At 36.5% G+C, this 23,723-nt stretch overlaps 1 protein-coding gene across 4 annotated transcripts in view; it reads left to right on the forward strand.

The window, feature by feature from the left end:
• DUS2 (dihydrouridine synthase 2) overlaps positions 1 to 23,723 on the forward strand; it is a 59,776-nt gene that overhangs the window by 33,352 nt on the left and 2,701 nt on the right. For 2 of the 4 annotated variants that reach the window (XM_067549856.1, XM_067549862.1), the window contains 9 exons: positions 1,854 to 1,897; positions 7,887 to 7,952; positions 11,231 to 11,301; positions 11,885 to 11,971; positions 13,429 to 13,597; positions 15,132 to 15,253; positions 17,833 to 17,976; positions 19,480 to 19,567; positions 21,320 to 21,393. In XM_067549856.1, coding sequence (XP_067405957.1) covers positions 1,854 to 1,897; positions 7,887 to 7,952; positions 11,231 to 11,301; positions 11,885 to 11,971; positions 13,429 to 13,597; positions 15,132 to 15,253; positions 17,833 to 17,976; positions 19,480 to 19,567; positions 21,320 to 21,393 — 865 coding nt within the window. Of the gene's footprint in view, positions 1 to 1,853; positions 1,898 to 7,886; positions 7,953 to 11,230; positions 11,302 to 11,884; positions 11,972 to 13,428; positions 13,598 to 15,131; positions 15,254 to 17,832; positions 17,977 to 19,479; positions 19,568 to 21,319; positions 21,394 to 22,471; positions 22,518 to 23,098; positions 23,131 to 23,723 lie in introns of all 4 variants that reach the window. The other 2 variants (XM_067549870.1, XM_067549874.1) reach the window with 2 other exon arrangements.

Raw genomic sequence — 23,723 nt, forward strand, 5'->3', positions numbered from 1 at the left:
TACAATAGGTCTGTTTTATAGTAGATGAACCAAAGACACTTTCTGCAGGAGATATTAAGAATAGTGCTTTTTCCCATCACAAAAATTGTGGTCCCTGTGGTCATCGGTGAATTAAGGAACATAAAAATGTAGGAGTTCCTTTGAGATATGGCACCTTAACTTATATACTTCAGTTTTTCCCTTATGTAGGCTCTGACAGTGGTCGATATCCAATGATTCAAAAGACTGTGGAAAGAAAGCTTATAGTGGAAAACTATGGAATAACCATTTCATACGGAAAGTTTCTTCTTAACTTCTTTCAGTTACTTGTTGGCTTATCCATTGAAGCATGAACGTTTATGTCCCTTCTAAAAGTGTATTTTACCTACTGTAGCTGTGGATAGTCTCATTTATATAAATGTCTAATCCTTTTGTTTGAATTCTGCTAAACTCTTGGCTTCAACTACACCATGTGACAGTGAGGTCCACTAGTAAATTATGTATTCTGCAAACAAGTACCTGTTTATTTTTAAACTTGTTGAATTTTAGTTTCACTGAATGTCCTCTTGCTCTTCTATTATGAGAGGATATATAAGAACCTCTCTATACTATACATTATTTTGTGTGCCTGTATCATGTTTCCTTTTGTTCATCTTTTCTGTAAACTAAGCAGTCCTAATCTTTTCTGTCTTTGTTTTCATCACCAGTCTCTGGCCTCTGCCCTATCGCACACTCTCATTCCTGTTATGTTTTTGAAGGAAGATGGTATTTTCTGGGCATGGTATTTTAGGCTATGGTGCATCGAGTTACATAATGGCATTATAATCTCAGTATTATTTTCTTTTACTCAGTATTTTTTTCTGTATTTTAGCTAGAACTGGATAGAAAACTGTCTTTTCCCCTAAAACGTGCATATCTTTCTAATCAGAATGAAAGGATAAAAATATTTAAAATTTTGCAGGCAGGAAACACTGAAAAAATCCATTTTCAGGAGATGCAAAAAAGAAATTTTTTGGCTTGCTCCCTGGTAGCTCGTTGCAGTGGGCAGGCAAGACAGCAGGAAAACAACCAGAATCCTGCCTGGTTTCTGATGAAAGTTTTGCTGCAATCAACGTGTTCCTGGTTTTGATATCAACTAATCTACTTTTTCTGAAAGAAAAGTGTTCCATCTAAAAATTTCCTAACAGACATAATGTTAACACTTGCAGCTAGGTGAATGGGCGGTTGTTTGTATATAGAGCCGATGATTGAGGAAAAGCATCCAAATTAGAGGAGGGGAAGGTTATATTTTTTAAATATTAGTAGTTTTAAGCTGCCACTTCCTTTTGTGTAGATATATAGTGTGGGAGACTGTACTGGGATAATTGGCATTTAGAGTTCATCAACCAATAGAATTATGCTAGGGACAACATATGCATGACATTTGTCACCCTAATAGGAAGAAACAAAGCACTTACACTGGTTAGGTACAGATTTTGGAATTTTTGGCTGTCCCTCAGAGAACTAGAAACAAAACAACTGCTGCTGCTTCATTTGCTGACATTTGCTACATCGTTCTAGCAGAAATGTTTTCTTATTTCACCAAATAAGTGCGTCTATGCTCTTTTACCTAATACATTTCAAATTTGGATTCTTTTTAAATGAAAAGCCTTCTGTAATCAAGCCAGTAGATGATGTGTAAATAACTGTGCCTTACCTTTTAATTACTGTATAGTAATTCACGCTTACATCAAAACATTTTTCTTATATGGGAGGATTTAATTTTGCTGTAGATTGCCAATGGGTAAGATACTTCTTATGTAATGAAAAATGTGTTGTTTCTTTAATGTTTTCAGTGTGTAATTTATTCTACTGGCATGTATTTCCCCAGGGAGGTATGGGAGCAGCGCTGCTATCTGATCCTGACAAAATTGAGTCTGTAAGTATCTAGTTTGTTGCTTTTATTGTGCCTAGGAAAATATGGTGCTTTTGTACAATAATTGAATAATTATTGAGCTGCTGGGTTTATTGGAGGCAGAGATAATTGTATGAAAGACCAGTTTGGGAGAGTAGGGGATGGAATAATATCCAAGGTTTTGCAGGTTCAAAGGAAATCCACATATATTATATGCTGGCTTAGTTTTCTGTATACCACAGAAACAATAATATTGCTGCTGACTTCCTTTCAGTTTTAAACTTGCACCATTTGGTGCTGTAGTTGGATTTTTTCTTTTCCTTGTCACTGACAGCTTATTATTTTTAATTTAATTCTAGCACAAAGCGCAGCAAGCACTTTACAACAGCATGACACAGTCTCTGCCCTGAATAGCTTTACAATCTTTAGTTTTAAATACCCTATAGCTTGGTAGAGCTCTGCAAGAACGATTGTGTAGCCTTAAGATTTGGCTCAATGAGGAGTAGTGGGCAAAACTGAATATATTCAGGTGAAAATGTAACATTCCTTAGTGTCAGTCAGATTGCTTCCCTTTCTATATGATAGCAGTCAACCTTAGTTGATGTGTTTAGACTATAGTTCCATATGTGAACAAAAAGTTATAATCTATCTTTCCAGCAGTGCCATTCAGTGGCTTTTGAGCCCTTATTCAGCTCTCCATGTGGCTCTTGTAGGGTAAATGTCTGGGCTTTGGACTCCTCTCTTTTTCTGTGCCTCAGGCAGAGTGTATGGAATGTAGATCAGAGCAGTACAAACTGAGCATATAGTTTGGTGGTGTGAAGAAAGGGTGCTGCTGGAATCCCTCCTGAAAGCCAGAGTATAGCTCCCTTCTATCCAATAGTTAGTTAGTGGGGGGAGAGAGAGAGGAGACAGGAGGTAGAGTAGAAGAGAGATCTCCCAAGCAACTGTATGGCTTCCATGTTAGGGGAATTAAGTAGACTTGGGCTATCCCTTTCTCTCCTAGCAATCAGAGGAAGCAGAGCAAAGTGACAGCGATACTTCATTGATGTCAAAGCACTTTAAGAAGGGATCAGTATCCTTATCCCCATTTTGCAAATGAGGACACTGAGGCACAAAGAGGGGAAATGACTTGCCTAAGGTCCACTGGCAGGACAGTGGCAGAGCTGGGAATAGTACAGAGATCTGAGTTCCAGTCTAGTGCTCTACCCACTACACCACTAAGGGAGTATGGAGAAGACCAGAAGGGGAGAGGTTGCAGTAGCTAAGGCATGAGATGAAGTTTTAGACTCATAGACTTTAAGGCCAGAATGGACCATCATGATCATCTAGTCTCACCTCTTGCACATTGCAAGCCACAGAACCTCACCCATCCACTCCTATAATAGACCCATAACCTTTGGCTGAGTTACTTAAGTCCTCACATCATGATTTAAAGACTTCAAGTCACAGAGAATCCACCAAAGGTTTTAAAAGTAGTAATAGAGAGAATGTGGAGATAAAACTAATTTAGTGATTAGTACCTTTGTGTGTAATGGAGGTGAGAGACCTCAGTCCAAAGTGTTTAATCTTACATAACCAAAAATGTGTTGCAGGTTTTTTTATATCCAATAATTGTCTGTGTCTGAGATAGAGCACTCCTTCTTAATAGAGAAGATGCAAGTTTGTGCAAGCAAACTTCGTAGGCTGATACAAATTTTGCCTGTTTACTCAAGGGCAGATGGGTTGATTGCTTCTAAAGTGTGTTACAAGAAGTTGCTCTACTTTTGTTGCTAGTTAGTGTGTGTCTGTGAGTTAAACACACAGGTTGCCTTTTAATGTGTAATGTAAAAATCATTTTTCTCATATCGGCTGACTGAGGGGATGACTTAGTAGCAGCTTGCCATTGCCATTCATAATTATAACCTTTGCAGCTGTTATACTCCTCAGTATATGCAATTAATACTTCTTACCAGGAATTTGAATGGAAGTTCTTCCTCAATATTTGATCTTGATCCAATGGCTGGCCTACATAGCTCCCACTCTGTTGTCATGGAGGTTTGATTTAACCTATGGACAACGGACTTCAAAAAAGAAGACATTAACAAACTCAGAGAACTGGTAGATAAAGTCCCATCAGAAGAAAAGTTAAGGAAAAAAGGAGTTCAGGAAAGCTAGCAGTTTCTCAGAGAGACAATAGTAAAGCAACATTTGCAAACTATCCCTATGTGATAAAAAGATCGGAAAAATAGTAAGAAGCCAATATGGACACATAAGTAGCGCTTTAATGACCTGAAAATTAAAAAGGAATCCTACAAAAAGTACAAAAGAATAGCACAAGCATGTAGGGAAAAAATCAGAAAGACTAAGGCACAAAGCATCTTACACTTAGCAAGGGACATAAAAGGCAATAAGATGAGAATTTTTAAATACATTAAGAGTAAGAGGAGGACAAAGGAAAGTGTAGGTTCTCTACTTACTGGGGAAGGAGAGCTAATAACTGATGATATCAAGAAGGTTGTGGTGTTTAATGCCTATTTTGCTTCAGTCTTCCCTACAAAGGTTAATGGTAACAGATACTCAACACAATTAATATTAAAAGGAACTCAAGCCAAAATAGGGAAAGAACAGGATAAAGATATTTAGGTAAATTGGATGTATTCAAGTTGTCAGGGCCTAATGAAACTAATCCTAGTGTACTTAAGAAGATAGCTAACGCAATCTTAGAAGTGTTAGCTGTTACTTTTGAGTACTCAGGGAGGATGGGTTGAGGCCCCAGAAGACTGGAGAAGGGCAAATATAGTATGTATCTTTAAAAAGGGGAACAAAGAGGACCCAAGGAATTATAGAGCAGGCAACCTAACTTTGATACCTGAAACGATACTGGGACAAATTATTGAACTATCAATTTGTAAGCAACTAGAGGATAATACAATTATAAGGAGTAGCCAGCATGGATTCGTCAAGAACAAATCATGCCAAACCAACCTAATTTCCATCTTTGACAGGGTTACTGGTCTAGTGAATAGGTGGAAGCAGTAGACATGATATATTTTGTTTTTAGTGAGGCTTTTGACACAGTCCCACATGATATTCTCATAAGCAAACTAGGGAAATGTGGTCTAGATGAAAATACTATAAGGTGGGTGCACAACTGGTTGAAAGACCATACTCAAAAAGTATTACCAATGGTTTGCTGTCAAACTGAGAGGGTGTATCTAGTGGGGTCAGTCCTGGGCCTGGTACTAGTCAATATTTTCATTAATGACTTTGGTAATGGAGTGGAGAGTATGCGTCTAAAATTTGCGAGTGACAGTAAGCTGGGAGAGGTTGCAGGTACTTTGGAGAGCAGGATTACAATTTAAAACAACCTTGATGAATTGGTTTGAATCTAAACAAGATGAAATTAAATTAAGATAAATGCAAAGTATTTCCCTTAGGAAGGAAAAATCAAATTCACAACTATAAAATAAAGAATAACTGGTCAGGTGGTAGTACTACTGAAAAGAATCTGGGGATTATAGAGGATCACAAATTGAATATAAGTCAACAGTGTGATGCAGTTGTGAAAGCGGGTAATATCATCCTGGGGTGCATTAACAGAAAGGTTTATGTAAGACTTGGCAGGTAATTGTCCTACGCTGTTCAGCACTAGTGAGGCCTCAGCTCAAGTACTGTGACCTTTTCTAGGTGCCACACTTTTGGAAAAGATGTGGGCATTTTGGAGAGTCCCGTGGAGACCAGCAAAAATGACATACTGACTTACAAGAAAAGGATTTAAAAAAATCTGATCATGTTTAGTCTTGAGAAAAAGAAGACTGAGGGAGGACTTGATAAGGCTTCCAATATGTTAGGGGCTGTTAGAAAAAGGACTGTGATCAATTATTCTTCATGTTCAGCGAAGATAGGACAAGAAGTAATAGGCTTGATTTGCAGCAAGGAAGATTTAGGTTAGATATTAGGAAAAGCTTCCTAACTATAACTGTAGTAAAGCACTAGAATAGCCTTCCGATGGAAGCTGTGGAATCCTTCCCATTGGAGTTTTTAAGAACAGTTAGACAAACACGTAAGGGATGGTCTAGGTTTCAGTGATCCTGCCTTACTGTAGGACTTGATGATTTACCAAGGTCCAGTCCAACCCTACATTTCTGAGATTATATAATCCACCTCCTTCCTTTCAGGAGCTCTGTTCTTAAGCATGCTAAATCAGTTGCCACTGACATTGTAGAAGCCTGTCACAGAGAATCCTTATAGCATCATTTCTAGACTCCTTCTTCCTGTTAATGTAGAACAGTGAGTGCTGTTAGGAAGTCCTTGAGGACTGGTATCACAGTTAAAGGGGTGTGTGCTGTGCAGTCTCATTAGACAGATATTCCTGTCAAGAATGACTTTCTAAAAGAGCTCTCTTTTTGGCATGTGATTTATAAAGGAGCTACCATTTGAAAATGCCTCTAGATATGTTTGCTTTTAAAAGAATAAATATATAGATAATATCCATCTTGACAGATTTTTATTTCATGTATTAAAAAAATTCATAATAATAGCTACTTGGGGAATTGAAAGAGAAATCTTTTATCTTGCATTCATACTTGCTGCTTATTGTAGAGATTTTCATGAAGACTGTTAGCATTTTATTCCTACAGTTGAAACTAGCTAACTTTCTAAGTAGAAAACTCCAGTGGAAGTAGTGTCTTCAACTATTATCTTGACCAAATGGTATCAGTGTTTGTCAGTTATTATCCTAAATTCATTTCCCTGTTCTAAGGTGGTTATCATTTTAGACAAATTGTTTAATAAACAGCTGTGTGTATTCTGAATCTTAATTTTTGCTAAATATTGCTATATTTAGTAGATTATATAGGTGTAGTTGAACTATTTCCAGTAATAAAATTCAAGTGTTTTCATTTAGGACAGTTTTTAAAAGTTGCTTGGCTTATGTTGTTACAACTAGTTCAACCACTCCTTGATGGTGATCTACCAAGTAAAATAATACTTAACAAAAATATCTCCATGCGTTAGTCTGATTCAGTACTTGAAAAATTCAATTTTGCAGAAATATCGACCAATTTAATAAATTAAAAATTTAATTCTAAGTGTGAGTTTCCCCTCTGAATTCCAACTGTAGAGCCAAATTCTTCATGTTCTACTCACAGTTACATTCATATCTACAGTGTCAAATTCTTTCAGCAGGCTTCAAGATTAGTTACTGCTTTGTTCTTGGCTGGGAGTAATTTTGTGTGTTAATGATTTTGTTATATAGAAATAATTTGAGCACAATATCTTTATATGACTTAATTTCACAAGGAAGTCCAACAGTTGCATAAACATAATTCTCCTCTTAGCACTCATTTTTCTGAATCATTATCAATTTGGATTCAACTCTAAGAACTAGTCAAATAATTTATGGTCATAAATTGATTCAAGTTTGTAACACGTTCCATGTTAAAAATTGTATTGATTTTACATTGCTTACTTCTGAAGTTCTTTGAAGTTGGTGATTTTTTTTTTCTCTTAACTTTTTAGTTCCAGTTTGCTTTGCCTTTATTGAGGACTTTTTCTTCCTTTATAGAACCTCTTGTAATAAAAAACACGTCTATTTTTCATACATAAAAGTTAAGATTAAAATGTGAGGAAACTACAAAATTAGCTGGATGAAAATGAAATATCTATGGACTTGTTTTTGAAACTTTTAGTATAGTAGAAAATTCACCTCAGCAAATCTTCAGCAGATATTACAGTAGAAAATGGTGTTAGAGACCCAATGAAAGCAGAAGAGGAAATAAAATAAAACCTCCAAGTGGATTTATTAGAAATATATTTAATTTACCTGACATAAGTTTATACTTAAGTATATTCAGTATATGTTCCTGTGGCATGTAAACTTAAATTAAATGAATGTAATGTAAAAAGCAACTTTTTATTTAGAAATCTTTTTATATTCTTTTTAAGAGAAGTATTCAAATGTCTTTGTATGGTCAACAGAGCCAAATTTACTCATGTTACTTCTGTAATAGTATTTCTCCCCCCTTTTCTTTAGATTCTGAGTACCTTGGTTAAAGGAATTTGTAAACCAGTGACCTGCAAAATCCGAATCTTGCCTTTGGTAAGAACATGTTTTATTATGATTTGAAATGTCTTACTTTAAATTAGGCTAAAAATAAAACTGCATTGTAATGTCTATAATATTCTAATCTAATTAGACTGGATGTTTTAAAAGTGTTTATTAAATTTAAATTAGATAGGAAGCTGCTATTGGCAGTCTGTTATTTTAGAATAGGACTCAGGAAATGCAGTTTCCATATCAAGGGTTTATCTACACATGGAGTTGTTCCTAGTTAACTCGCCGTGTGAATACTCTTATTCTAGAATAAGATTGCTTTGTTCCTGTTAATGTTAACCCTTGGATCTAGATTAGAATACTACAGACATTATAATAAGGTTTTAACTGATTTTAACCCACTGGATAAAGATATATAGAATAAGGTAATCTTATTCTGGAATAATAGTGTCCACACATGAATCAGTCAGGAACAATTCCATATGTAGATAAGCCCAAAACAACTGACAGTGAGTTTCTTAGAGAGGCAAGGTGGGTGAAGTATTATCTTTTATTTTAATAACTGTTGGTGAGAGAGACAAGCTTTCAACCCTACACAGAGATCCTCTTTAGGTCTAGGTAATGTACTCAGTGTGTCATAGCAAAATACAAAGTGGAACAGATTGTTTAGCATAAGTAGTTAACACATATTTCAAGGGAGAATTAATGGTGAAGAATTCTTCTGTGGACTCCATCTCAAAGAATTCTTTCACAAGAATGAAGATGACTCCCACTATTTACCACATCCCCACCGACACTCATAAGAAAAAAATCATGACTGGACACCCATAGCAGACTACCACACTCTTGATCACTACATTGATTGATTGCTTCAAGAAAAATTTTTTGACTAGGAGATCCTTAACAAAAATCACATCCACCACAATCTTTCCACTGCCGAAAGGACAGCTATCCAGTCCCTAAAACCCAACCACCAGATAGTGATTAGATCAGCAGACAAAAGTGTCACCATTGTAGTCCTCAATTGTGATGGCTACCTTAACAAGGCCAATCAGCAACTCTCTGACACCTACTACAAAGAACTCAGAGAAGTCCCCATGCCACGTAAATTACCTAGGAATTTAGGGATTTCGTCAAATCCTTCTCCCAAACTATTCCAAGAAGAACTCTACAACCTCATCCCCCGTAATCTCATGCCAGAGACCTTCTATATGCTTCCAAAGATACACAAATAAGGGAACCCAAGCACATCCATCTCATCTGGCCATGGCTCTCTTACTAAAGAAATATAGAGATTCATAGAAACCACCCAGAAACCACCCTCAAACCACTCACCACACAAAGGGCCAGCTTCCTCCAGGATACCACCGACTTCCTCCACAAAGTCCACAACATTAACAACCTCCCTCAGAACATTGTCCTTGCTGATACAGTTGGTTAGAACTTACTTCTTAGTCACCAATTTCTTGTGCATAGAATAGAGTTTTTAAGCTCCAGTAGTCAATTTTTCTTCCCTTTAGTAGTTATTTTTGCTTATTTTGCAAATTACTGCCTAATTACTTGCATAGTTATTGTGACTACACATACGAATTGAATGTGTGTACTCATATATGGGCAAATGTGTAATTAGTTGTGCAAAAATATCTGTAGGTTCAGTCAGTGATTGCATGCACAAATTAGGCATGTATTGTACACATTACTTAAAATCATGCATGAAAAGCATTACTAGCCGTGTGTAAAATCAGCATCTCTTCAACAGTGTTCATAGATTCCAAGGCCAGAAACCACAGACCATTGTGATCATCTAGTCTTACCTCCTGCATAGCATTGGCCATAGAACTTCCCCAAAATAATTCCTAGAGCAGATCATTTAGAAAAACACCCAATCTTGATTTTAAAATGGTCAGTGATGGAGAATCCACTATGTTGTTAAATAGTTAATTACTCTCACTGTTAACAGTGTACGCCTTATTTCCAGTCTGAATATGTCCAGCTTCGTTTTCTAGCCTTTGGGTCAACCAGCTTCATTTTCTAGCCTTTGGGTCAAGTTATACCTTTCTTTGCTAGATTGAAGAGCTCATTATTAAATATTTATTCCCCATGTATTTATAGATTGTAATTAAGTCACCCCTTAACCTTCTCTTTGTTAAGATAGACTAAAAGAGCTCAATCTATTTATCACTATAAGGCATGTTTTCTAATCCTTTAATAATTCTTGTGATTCTTCTCTGAACCATCTTCAATTTATCCACATCCTTCTTGAAGTGTGGATCCCAAAACTGGACACTATATTCCAGCATTGGTCATACCACTGCCAAATGCAGAGGTAAAAATTACCTCTACTCCTACTCAAGACTCCCTTGTGGATGCATTCAAGGATTGCATTTGCCTTTTTGGCCACAGAATCACATTGAGAGCACATGTTCAGCTGATTGTGCACCATGACCCTCAAATCAAAGGACTGGCATGTTCCCTTTTCACTTTAAACTTAGATTCTCTTCCTTGTTACATGCTAGGCAAAACCAGCTTGAATCTTTCAGCAGAATAGCAAGTGAGCTTCTGTCTCTACCTCCATGCCAGCTTTTTCTCCCAAAGACTGAATGTGCTACTTTCAGATGAACCACAATCCAGTTCAGCTTCTGAAAAGAAAGTGAATTCTTTGCTTTTTCTGAAAGCTGCATAATTGCACATAGCAGGCTAAGTTGGCTTTGTCCTGAATTCTTTCCATCTTTTGTTAGGGTCATGTTTTCTCTTTGAAGGACTAGAAGGGTTGTTTTTCTTTATCTCATGAGGCAACTTATAATGTATGGATACTAACCAAATTCTTCAGTCACGGGGGCATTTTTCAACATATATTCTGAGGAAATGTTTGTGGATATTTCATGCATGAATAGATGTGAGGGTGAATTCAAATTCAATCTGAGTAATCTCTCTTCCATCTGAGATGCACTGTACTGGCAACTAATGAATATTCAGTGCAATGGTACCAGCCAATCAAGTGTTTCTATGTCTTTTAAAAGATAACACAGAGAGATGTAAAGGGAAATACTCTCAAATGTTGTATTCCCTGGGTTATTATGTAATTTCTAAGAGAAATATTAAAAATGGCATGACTGAAATCCTATTTTATCTATAATAAATAGTTCTCCAAGTAAAGCTTATATTAAGGGTTATGTTCATGTTGGGTATGTTTTAATATAGGAATTGTGTACAGTTTGATGGGAGAACGAATTCCTTGCATCTGTTTGTACAGCAGTCATGTGATGAAGAGCTTTTCCTCCATCAAACTAAAATAACTTGTATTCTTTTTTTCCCCACCCCAGCTTGAAGACACTATATGCCTGGTGAAGAGGATAGAAAAGACTGGCGTTGCTGCCATTGCAGTCCATGGAAGGTAAACACAATTGTGTGGAAAGAATTATCATTACTCTTACTATTACTTGTTCGCAGGTAGAGCACAATAAACTATTGCTAGCTAGTTTACTTCACCTTGCCCAGTTCAGCTGCGAGGAAGTGGTTCTGATTTCAGTGGGAGCTGATGGGTGCATAGTACTTTAGTACATTAGGCTTCTTAGTCAGGAGTGTAAGAAGAGATTTAGCAGCTTAACTTTATGCTTCTGTTTTTCTAAAATCTTAGCCTTGGTAAAACCAAATATAAGGCAAAAATTATCTAACATTAAGGAATTAAATAGTTAATGCTAGACTTCAATTCTGAAATATGTGATGTGTACAGCTGTGTACCCCAGACATTAGCTGTTTCATCTGCACAGAGAACCACAATAGCAATATTTTTCAAAATGTGTCTGGTATGAAGTAGGCGTTCACCCCATATAGGTTTACATGTTGCACATGAACATAAACTGAGACTGACTAAGTTTGTCACAGGAGGACTGGAATTATGTCTGCGAAGAGTTTACTTATGCACGATTTCCACTAAAAATCTTTTATCTTGTTTTTTTTCTTTCTTTGTTGCAAAGGAAGAAGGAGGAGAGGCCTCAACATCCTGTCCACTGTGAAGTGATCAAAGCCATCTCTGAAGCAGTCTCTATTCCAGTAATAGCAAAGTAAGTTGGACTAGTTAGGTGGTCATTTTAAGATATCCATATCTATCAGCAGACATTATCCCAAGGAAATTTAACTCTGAGCGAGAATGGATTAAGTGCAGGAAACTAAGGGTCTCCTCATATAGGACAAATGAGATCATTATATCTCTTGTCAAATCACAAGATTAGAGTGAGGCTTTGATATTAGAAGTTGGCCATCTGAAATGTCACTGTGTCTTTGTTTTAATGAGGAAAGGGCTTCTTATTATGCTTTTAACATCACTGTGTCCTCTCTGAGCAGACACCAGTGTTTTGTTTGAGTTCTGCTGCTGAATTCCATGTGCTTCTAAACCATTTGGGTAGTGATTGATTACTGTTACAAGCTCTGGGTTTCTCAGGCACACTACAGGTGTAGACTCCATGTCTGACACCCTCCCTGGGTAATAGGACTCTGTTCTCTGGCCACCTAGATCCAGGAACCAGTGCCACAGCCCTCCCAAGCCACCAGTTGCTTAGACACATTTCCCCAGAGTCCACTTGTCTGTGGGGGCTCTGGTTTCTTATCAGAATGTTTGATAACTCTCCTGTGTGTCAAAATTGACGGTAACTCTTCATTTAAGGGACCCTGAAGAGCTTTAATGACTAGTTTTAGTCCACCTTTAAAGTGAGTTAGAGTCTTCTGTTACCGTAAGAAAATGTTTGGGAGGGGAAAATAGGATTTTAAATTATTTCTTAGTTTACAAAAGAAGCTAGATTGATAATTTTAGAAAATGAGATGATCTAACCATAGAACGTGTACAGCTTAGCTAGAGGCAGTGCAAGCTTTTACTCACTCTTCCCCTGCCAGTGTGCCTAAAATTTGACCTGGAGAGGCCTATGCTCATGCAATGCTTGGCCTTTTTACTATAATTACTAAATAAGGGGTACCAGTTCTGGAGGAGGTTTTCTGGTGTGCACCCTATCCACTGGGAATTGAATTGAGATCTTCAAACTCATTTTGCACAGGCCACCAAACAGCAATTTTTTTTTTTTTTTAAGAACAGCTGGCTATTTAAAAACGATTATGCACCTAATTGAGGTGGCACAGACAAAATCAGTGCTTGTCTCCTATCAGGAAACTACGCCAATTTATGCTTATTGGAGGGTGTCTTGAGTTAAGGAGAACTGCTCACTAGGAACTGGACTGGTACCACCAAATTCATTTTACAGAGGCTATCAATCAGTCATCAGATGGTAATAACTTTTGGTCACTACTGACCTGGTCTGACTTTGAAAGACTTTTATATCCCATTATATCCCATAATCCTTTAAGCCATCCGTTCTCCCAGAGTGGTGCTGATTTCATTGTTGGTTCAGCCCATTAGCCTTCTGTATTCTTACCATCTGTGCCCAGCTCTATTAATGTGCAGAATACCCGTCTTCTGTATAGTGGTGTCATATTAATCATTGTTGATCATAACAAAGACATTCATTTTCAGTGGAGGATCTCATGACTTCATCAAAGAATATACTGACATTGAAGCCTTCCAACAAGCAACAGCTGCTTCATCAGTTATGGTAGCTCGTGCTGCCATGTGGAACCCATCCATCTTCAGAAAAGAGGGCCTTTGTCCTTTGAAGGAAGTCATGCAAGAATACATCAAATACGTACGTTTAGGAAGATTTTACCTATAATAAACATAGTTTAGAGAAGTTAACCCAAATTGGTGGTGGGGGGGGTCTTTAATTGCTCATTGTTTTACAATTAATAATGTTCCTGTAGTATTTTTTGTATATTTCATAAGATGAAAACTATTACACTTTTTACCAGTTTTTCAGTAAATGCATCATTGAATTTTTGCCAGTACACAGTCTTTACCTCAAGTAAAACTATTTTTTTAAACATACTGTGCTTGCCTATTCTTAGACTTGATGCTCAGGTTTTAAAAAGATTTCTCAGTCAGTTGGGACGCTGAAAAATCTCTGCACTTTTGCAGAGCTAGGGCCATGAGTCCGAATGCTGTGTGTTCTACAACAGTAAATGTGATATTGAAAGGAGCAAAGTAGGAATAGAAAGATGAGTTCTGTTTAGGCAGACAGCAGAGAAGACAGTTTCAAAATTCCACGGTTCTCTAAAGTCATTTTTAACTACTCTAAAGAATTATTTTCCTCTTTTAGAAAACGTCAGGATTTTTTTTCAAATGGCAGAAAAGCACAGAGAAGATTGTTCAGTGAGCTGTTTTATTATAATGTTCAATTGGTGGGCCATCTAGCATGTAATGTTGATAAAGAGATGCATATTTTTTAAAAGATTAAAATAATTTTTTTAAATTCTTAATTTTTTTCTTATTAGATTTTGTAATCATCATGAAAAATGCTACATGCTAAAAAATCTAGAAGAGTTAAATTTAAAATAAGTTGAAGTTTAAGGCCTAAAATGTATCCTAGAGAAATTTATTTTTAGTCCTACAAAAGGTATGCCAAATTCATTTGTGCTATTAATTCCATTGTCACTGGAGTTGAACCAGAGATTAATTTGGCCCAGTCTGTTGTGTTGCCTTCATTATGCAGTTAAGTGGCAAAGATTTTTCCTAGAGCAGTATTTACAATACAACTCATGCTGCTGAACAATCGGAGTTGACTTATGTCCATATCGGCAAGATGTTTGTGCGTGTGAATAGTTCCATTGACTTCAGTGGGCTGCTCAAGCACACAAGTACTTTGCTGAATTGGAGCCTTGGCTAACAAGGCCATATTTGCAGTAAGTGCAAGTTGTATTTATTGTATATGAAAAAAACCCAATCACATATAACTCTGATCTGTTTAAATCATGGAATCAAGGAATTTAAATCAAGGAATGACAAATGGAAAAGGATAAAAATCAGTCAAACTTCCACTGCACCCAAAGATGTAAAATCATATGTGTGAAATTCTTGTCAACCACTTCCTTGTTTTTCACCAGTGTATAAAAAGCCAATTAAAAATTCAGATTTTTTTCTGGAAAAAACCACCAAAATAGTTCTGGACTATATTAATAATTGAGATTACTGAGAAGACTTTTATACTTTATTGAGAACTGTGTATGCTATGCTGTATATTCCTTACACTATTTTGAAATGCAGCCAGAAACGTAAAAGGTTAGGTAATAGCAATAGTTCTTTCTTTAATGTATTTTTACATATTACATGTCTCTTTCCTTCAGGCAGTGAGATATGACAATCACTATACCAACACAAAGTACTGTCTGTGTCAGATGTTAAGAGAACAATTAGAAACCACACAGGGAAAGAAACTGCATGCTGCACAGTCCACTCAAGAAATCTGGTAAGCATTTTATAGAGGGAATAGGAATTGACATACTGGATCAGACCTGTGATTCATCCAGTAGCATGTTTCCAGCAGGGGCCAGCATTTTCTCTGTTGGTACCAGGGGGATGAGCTTTCCCTTGACTCATCTGATTCATAGGAGAATTTTTCTGCCGTTGTCATAGTATAAATCTGTGTTTGCAATATGCTGTTTTACATCTTTAGTATAACTGTTTACATCCTTTTGTTTTGGTTATCTGTCATGCTGCTTCTACAGCAATGAGTTAGCCAGTGTTGGCCAGAATATGCTCAACACAAATGTATGCCATGTGTCCAACCAGAAGAAAAGGGGTCTGTTGTCTCTTTAAGTGCTCCCCATGGCAATAGTAGCAGAGGGGGATGAAGGGGAAAGTTTTACACAGTTGGAAAAGGGAGGAACAAGAAGTGACTGGAGGTGGGGTTGCCCTTCCAGCTCACTGAAAGGAGGGGGAAGTATTTATACCCTATGCAGCCCTGGAGAAGCCGTCTTTCATCTGGATTGGGCTGGCAGCATGCATCCACCCATGAAATCTGAAAAAGGACCAGTTCTCTTTGTGATCCTCTATGAGCATTACACTAGTTGCCCTTTTACTTTGGGGGCTGGGAAGGAATTTTTCCCTCACTGCCAGATTGTCCTAGATGGGGTGGGTTTTTTCTCCTTTCCTACAGTAGGTGTAGGACTCGGAGGGATGGGGAAAGGGGGATTAAGTTATAATGTTGCTATTTAGTATGTAAAACTTGTGGCAGATGTCAAATGCAGGTATTCGTTGTGGAAGTGTTATGGTTATCAGGTAAAATAGATTGGAAAAGGATTAGGAAAGAATCCCTTAAGGGAGGGAACTCAAGAAAGGGGGTCTAGGGCTCCTATGTCCAGTACAGGAGGGAGCTAACCTCTTCCCCTCCCCACTTTTTATAGACCTCCTCCCTTTTACATTGTACAACAGAAGGGTGGTGGGTTCCAGCAGTGGGTTGGCTGGAAACAGATTGGGGATTATGTGGAATTGATGATGACCTGCATTGTACAATTCATTGCCATATATTTTAAGTGAATAAAATCATGGCCTAATTAAACCACCTCCATTGCCTCCTATCTTTCTTCTGGCATGGCCAGACAATTAATTATTTTCCTTTTGATGCAGTAAGTACTAACCATCTGTGTTTCTCATGGTAAATAATTTGAATATTTTGGCACTTTGTTCTGATTCCATCTTACTGTCTTCCTTCTCTGCTACATTAGACATAGACATGTACATGGGACTCAACCCAGCCTTTAAACTTGTGACTTGGAAAAGTCACAATTTGTGAACAATGAAAGTCTGGGTTTAATTATTTCATTTTATAAACTATGTCTATCATTTCTATACATGCATCCAAAATTTAACATAATCCGTTTTTGTAAGTGCTTTGTAAAGCCATTTTGAAAATATGGCCCATAGTTTTTGTGCATTTTTGTGCAACTAGAAAGAGATTGAACAGGAAGCAGTTTCACAGGCCTTTCTTAGCAGGTCCATAAACCTTTGGAGCAATGTTTTGAACAGTCTATTTAATCACCAGATAACTGAAGAGCATTTAGTTCTTTTTAAAATGAACAAACGTCTCTCTCTGTAAATAGCAATGTGATTTAACACTGCTGCCTAATGGTGTTGATGCTAAATTGCAGCCAGTAAAAATTTTAGCACACTGCAGAGTTTTCATTCTGATTGAGTGCTAGAGGGTGAATTAATGTACTAGGTCAGAAAAGAATTTACATGGCTCAGCATATATGAATGGCATTGTTCATTCTGAGGAACCTCCTCACTTACATAATAATTCACTTTGTATTGTTCTGATAAACACCAACAATGGAGACTTGAGTGTACACAGCACTCAGGCATTTTTACTACTGAATTGCCTTAACCTTACTACTAGATGTATTATGATACAATGGTTAAAAAAAACCCTGATATTGTGTACACTACAGCTTTCATAGTTACTACCACCCGTGGAGAATTATGGATTCTAATTTTGCTAGTGCATTTGAACCTATGATATGTCTAATGCATAAGATGTTAATCAGAAAAAGGACTGTAAAAATGACATCACTTTGCTCAACAGATCTGCTCTCTGTGTGTATTAACGCTCTTGTTTGTTTACTCTTTTGACAATGTTCGTTACTTTTTGTTCCTAATAACCCTTCAGAGCTGATACTGAGCTGGGTTTTTTATTGGCTTATGCATCTGTAAAGTTGTTAATTTAATTGAAATTGCAGAGTTTGTGTTGGCTTCTGGCTTGTCTTTCAGATCCCAAGTTGAGTCTGTAGGCCAGCAAGTAGAGGAATGAATGTCATTCTTGTAAACTGAGCAAATTTTGCAAGAAGTTAGAGAGATGATGAATGTAGAACCTCATGACTCTAGACAGTGTTACTTTACAGCTTGTAACTGTACCTCAGCATAGTTTTCTAAGCACATGTAACTTATCTGAAATAAATTTGTTTATATTTATTTCAACTAATTATTAAAATTGGTTGTGAATGCACATAAATTGACTCCTAATGCTAATAGAAGTAATTTTTTTAATAGTGAAGTCTTTGAAATGGGTAGTTTCTATGAAGAATCAACAGCTATTCTGGAAGCTAAGAAGGCGTCATTGGAGGCTAAGGTACAAGATGAAGATGACCAGATGGAAGACACAGATGTGATTAAAATGGCTATTAGATTTGACAAGTAAGCATGCAAAGTTAATTCTTCACTTTCTTTTTTTAACTTTCATTTACATTTTTGTCTGATCTTGATACCGGACAAAACTTTGCAACTTTTACATTTGGAAATCAGCAGTTCAGATATTACAGCACTTTCTTGAATAAACTTTTTAAGAGGAAACAGTCCATATAGCACTTTATTAAATAGTGCAATATTTTAAAAGATTATAAACAATTTCAGACACACATAAACCAAAGAACATGAACATTGATCTAAACAAAGCTGTTTTGTGTGTTAAAATTTTATAGAGTTTCATTCTTTTTAATGAGATTTAATTAAACTACAGTATATTTTTCTAAATGTTATATTTCTTTCTGTTGACACAAGGAAGTTCCTGCAGGAAATCACAAAGTATTTGGTAATAAGCAGACTCAAAATGCTATTTCTTTTAAGAAAACATTTTTTGAAGAGCTGTTAGTGATTAGTTAAGTATATCACTCTCATGAAACTACCTCTCCTAAACCTACGCACTGTGAAGGAGCTTGAAAGCATATTAATAATTTTCCTTAACATGTACTAGAAATCTTCTAAAGAGGTCTCCAGACCTTCCATGAAACAATAGATTGAGGAACTATGAGAATCACAGTTTCTAAACATTCTGTTATTGATCTAAGATCACCTAAGTTTGAAGGGATCCTTCAGATATCTGAAGCCTACAGACTCATTTGTTATACTTCATATTCATCCAATCTCTTGAAGAACCTGTTGGGCCTGTCTCACTGGTCAAGGAGTATTGCACAAGATGTCTTTCAAAGACAGTCACTACTCTTTTTCAAACTCAGCAAGAGTATGATATGACTCCCTAAAAACGGGGCATAGTGTCTCTACAGTATTTCTATTCTCTGCCACACCCTAGGAACCATACTCCCACTTTGATAATTAAAGCAATGTCTACCTTTCCTATGTATCTGAAGATGCTACTGTTTTTATTATAGAACCAATCTTCCCCTCTCCCCCCTTTTTTTTTCAGTAATAAATAAGTTCCTGGAAAGTTTTTAAACCTCTATTGGAAAATGTTTATGCTAACTATCTGTTAAGTGATTGAAAAAACCCTGTGGTTTGGCTTGTCATATTCAGTCTGAAACGCTAACTCTATTCCATAGAATGCAAATAGTTTGGACCTACTTTCCAATCAGTATCTTGTCACTGCTTGTGTGACTGCATCTAGTGACGGTGGGAGATGGCTAGTAAGGAAACAATATGTAATATTATTTTTTAGGTGCCAATTTAAAGATGTATTAATGGAACAGTTCCCTGAGAAAGGGGTGGGAGCCCCATCACTTGGGAGTTTTAAAATTAGACTGGAAACAAAAACGAGTAAAAATACTATATTAACCAATCCTACATTGATGGAGATTACCTGTGTAACTTTATATGTCTGTTCTGTAGAAGTATTTTCTGTACAAACCTTATTCACTACAAATTGTGGGATTATTTTGTATTTAATTTTTTTCTTTTTCTGTCTAGGCGAGAATATCCACCACAGATTACTCCCAAAATGTATCTCTTGGAATGGTGTAGGAAAGAGAAGCACCCTCAACCTGTTTATGAAACTGTGAGTCTCTGCATTTCTCAGCAAAAGTACAAGACAGATCTTTAGCCAGTACATTTATGCCATAGTGCATTGAGATGGTCAGGAAACTGTGAATTGATTGGTTTGAAACAAGGTGATCTCAAAGTTAAAAATGCTTGTTTATTTTTAAGCTGGAATTTTGTTGACATAGTTGCTAGACATCTTGGTATGGACACATACATGTAGATTATGGGGAGCTATAGCACAAAATTAGAACAAATTTCTGCAGTATATAGAAGCATGTCTCTTTAGGCATGAAATTTGACCTCCCTTAAAATCCAGTGAAAATGGCTTATTTTTTTCTATACAAAACTAGTGAGTTGCTTTGGTACTAATGATAGTGAGGAACTCAACTTTCTGTGTTCTGGTAGGTATTGGGTAAGTTTCCCCCTTACATAGACAATTGTATTTCAGTCCAGACCTGCAATTCCTTCCCACATCCCCCCGTAGGCCTCTCAAGTGGAAATGGTCGATTGTGAGATAATTTTATAATGTACAGATCTGGGAATTTGGATGAGACCATCAAATGTATTAATTATATTTCACTGAGCCTACATTTGAACTCATGCCTGTGTAGACAAAAGGAGTAGTGTCTTACTTCAGTGGGCCACCCAGTCTTATGTCCAGATTATAAACATTTTTAAATTCACTAATAGCATTTTAAAAAATGCCATTTTGATGTGTTCCTGCAAAAATGTGTGCATTGTCTGTCTGAATTTTCCCGTCGTCTCTGTAGCAACAGATGATAAAAGATACTGCATCTAATAATATTGAAAGGCTAAATGAGAAATGGAATATTAGAATGCAGCACCACTGAATTCCTGGAATTGTGCACATTCTTGCTAATGTCATCTAGGATTTCACAAGTTTGCTTTTCTTTTCTGTCTAGGCAGCAGCAATTTTTGCAACTGCTGTGATAGATAAACAAGAAAAACATGTTTGTAAAATGAGAGAGCAAACAACTGTTACGAAAAGATATCTTAATTTCAAGATTCTAATAGTCTATTCCATGTCATAAATGCTATGCCAGGTAGTTAGTGTTTGCAGTATCAGGCTTCTAAGTGATTAAGCAAAGAAAAAGAATCCTTGAGTGATGTGATTTGGTCCTGTAACTTTTATCAGTATAAGGATTACAAAGTTTTTGGATTTAGATTCTCTTTAATATGAGAAAAACTAGACAAGTAATGACATTGAAAGGCAACAGATTTAACATTGATGAAAGGAAATGCATTTTTGTTTAATACAACACAACTTATTGTGGAATTAATTGCCACAGGATATCATTTAAATCTAAGAGTTTAGTGGGATTTAAAAGGGTTAGACATGAACATGGATGATGATATCAACCATTTTCTTAGATGGTATAAACTTCTATAAGAGACAAACTCTGTGTCCTACTGACTAGGATTGGGAAGAAATTTCCAATATCCACAGGTTATTATGTAATTGTTTGAGGGTTTCTTGTATTAGTGCTAGCTGTTGTTACAGATAAGATACTGGAATAGATATGGGTAAGTGCAATGTTCCTATCAAGCAGTGCTTAAAGCAGCTCTAGTTTGGACAATTAATTCCTTGAGTATTTTGAACATGTGAAGGCAATTTTGCAGTCTGAAGGCTTAGCATGTTAATGGTATTACTTGCTCCTAGAGTAAAATCAAAACTAGGAAGGACTTGTGATGTTGTTGCTCATTTTATAAAATGCAATTGTTTATATCAAGTTATACCTTTTTCTAGGTTCAAAGACCACTAGATAGATTATTCTGCTCAGTTGTCACAGTAGCTGAACAAAAATACAGATCAACCATATGGTAAGTCTTCTCTGATGTGTTTTGTTATTGGCCTTAGTAAAATATTTGTTTCTATGATGTACTGTTGGAAAGGCAACACATAAAACATGAAGAGGAAAGAATACGAAGTTTTTACTTTATAAAGCTATGACTGGGAAAGAAAAAGTTTTAAAATCTTTATGAAAAGTGGGACATGACTGAGTGAGACAAGTGACAAGGAGGAGTGAGAGTAGGGCCCTTCATAACAGAATCTCCAGTAGCAGGATCCTTAAAAGGTGAATAGTATGTGAGTGCATGTTTCCACTAGGATGATCCTCAAGGTTGCCTCAAATAAAGTAAAGGCATCTAACATTAAGAGTTTTAAACTATACTACTGGAAAAAACACTTCCCCACCAGTTTTTGAGCTAGAACCTTTGCAAGGAAAGCTTTGTCAAAGTGATGCCATAACTCTTAATCTTACCCATAATTTCCATGAAATTCCCTCAGCAAGCAAGGAATTTTTGAGAGGAGAGTTAACTATCCTCCTGACAACAACCTCTACGAAGCAGCGAGATTTCTCTTTTTTTCCAGGATGGAGAACAAGATACAATCCAGATGGTAACTAGAGCTGAGTGAATACTTGATCAGAAGAATTTGGTTTGTTTCTAACCAAAACTGTGGGGTGTTTTCCTGGTTTTTTTTGCTGAAATGAAAAATCAAAAATATTTTCTTTGGGCCAGTTAACATGTACATTTTTGAAAGCAGATGACAATATTATCAACTGTCTCTGCTTTGGAGCAAAAGAACTTGCTGGATTCAGAAAGCGAAAGAGGTAGCTGCATATTAGCAGCATTCTGATGATACTCCTCGCAGTGTTTAGGAATGTTATGTATCTGTTTCTTTGACTGAAGTCTTGTAATGGTTCAGGCCTGGGATACTGATCTTACAGTGAAAATCAGGTTACATTAATTTAGTTGTTTTCCAGAACAGATTTAATCAAAATGGTCATATTTTGCAACATGAGACACAGTGAAAGACGTATTGTAATCAAATTATATTGACTGTAAAATATTTACATTTGTGTAACAAGTCAGTTTTATTTCACCCCACAACCCCTAGGTATTTTGTCCTCCTGATCTACACAAACTTTTCCATGTGCTCACAGGTGAGCCCCCTTCCTGCTCTTTCCTCCCCACTTTGAAGACAGGAGTTTTTTGAGTGATTAGTGTGAGAGCTATATTGAACTTCTGGTTAGGAGTTCATTTAGGAATATTTACAAATTCATATTTTAGTCTAGATATTCTGCCTTATTGTACTGGGGAATACCTTCAGTAACTCAATAAATAAATAAAGTGAAATGGTTCATAAAGGCATCCAAGTAGCAACTTTAAAAAATGTTTCCTGTCCCAAGGCCATGTTAAAAAAACAACCAACCTAAATCTGGGAACAAATCTGTCTGTAGTTTGAACTAATACCTAAATTAATTTATTGAAACACTGACTGAATGGAAAACACCATTGATAAAAAATACTCAACATTGTAAAACGTTCTTTATCCAGATATCCCATCAAAGATAAATATTATCCCCATTTTACAAATAAAAAATTGAGGCAGAGAGAGATTAGGTGACTTGCCGGAAGTCACATAATAGTTCTGCAGCTACTGATTCATTAACTATCATTTAAATCAGCTTCTGTACCAGATGACTGGAGAGTAACTAATGTGATGCCAATTTTTTTTTAAAAGGCTCCAGAGATGATCCTTGCAATTACATGCTGGTAAGCCTAATTTCAATGCCAGGCAAATTGGGTGAACTATAGTAAAGAACAGAATTATCGGATGCCTAGATGAACATGATTTGTTGGGGAAGAGTCAACATGGTTTTTCTAAAGGTAAATTGTGCCTCACCAATCTGCTAGAATTCTTTGAGGGGGTCAACAAGCATGTGGATAAGGGTGATTCAGTGGATATAGTGTACTTAGATTTTTAGAAAGCCTTTGAGAAGGTCCCTCACTAAAGGCTCTTAAGCAAAATAAGCTGTCTTTGCATAAGAGGGAAGGTCCTCTCCTGGATCAGTAACTGGTTAAAAGATAGGAAACAAAGGGTAGGAGTAAATGGTCAGTTTTCAGAATGGAGAGTGGTAAATAGTGGTGTTCCCTAGGGGCATCTACTGGGACCAATACAGTTCAACATATTCATAAATGATATGGAAAAAGGTGTTAACAGTGAGGTGGTAAAATTTGCAGATGATATAAAACTACTCAAGATAGTTAATCCAAAGCAGACTGCGAAGAATTAAAAAAGGATCTCATAAAACTGAGTGACTGGGCAACAAAATGGCAGATGAAATTCAAAGTTGATAAATGCAAAG

Source organism: Emydura macquarii, unplaced genomic scaffold, assembly GCF_026122565.2.
Source record: "Emydura macquarii macquarii isolate MOO-44397 ecotype Brisbane River unplaced genomic scaffold, CSIRO-AGI_Emac_v2 contig_295, whole genome shotgun sequence".
Classification (NCBI taxonomy): Eukaryota; Metazoa; Chordata; order Testudines; family Chelidae; genus Emydura; species Emydura macquarii.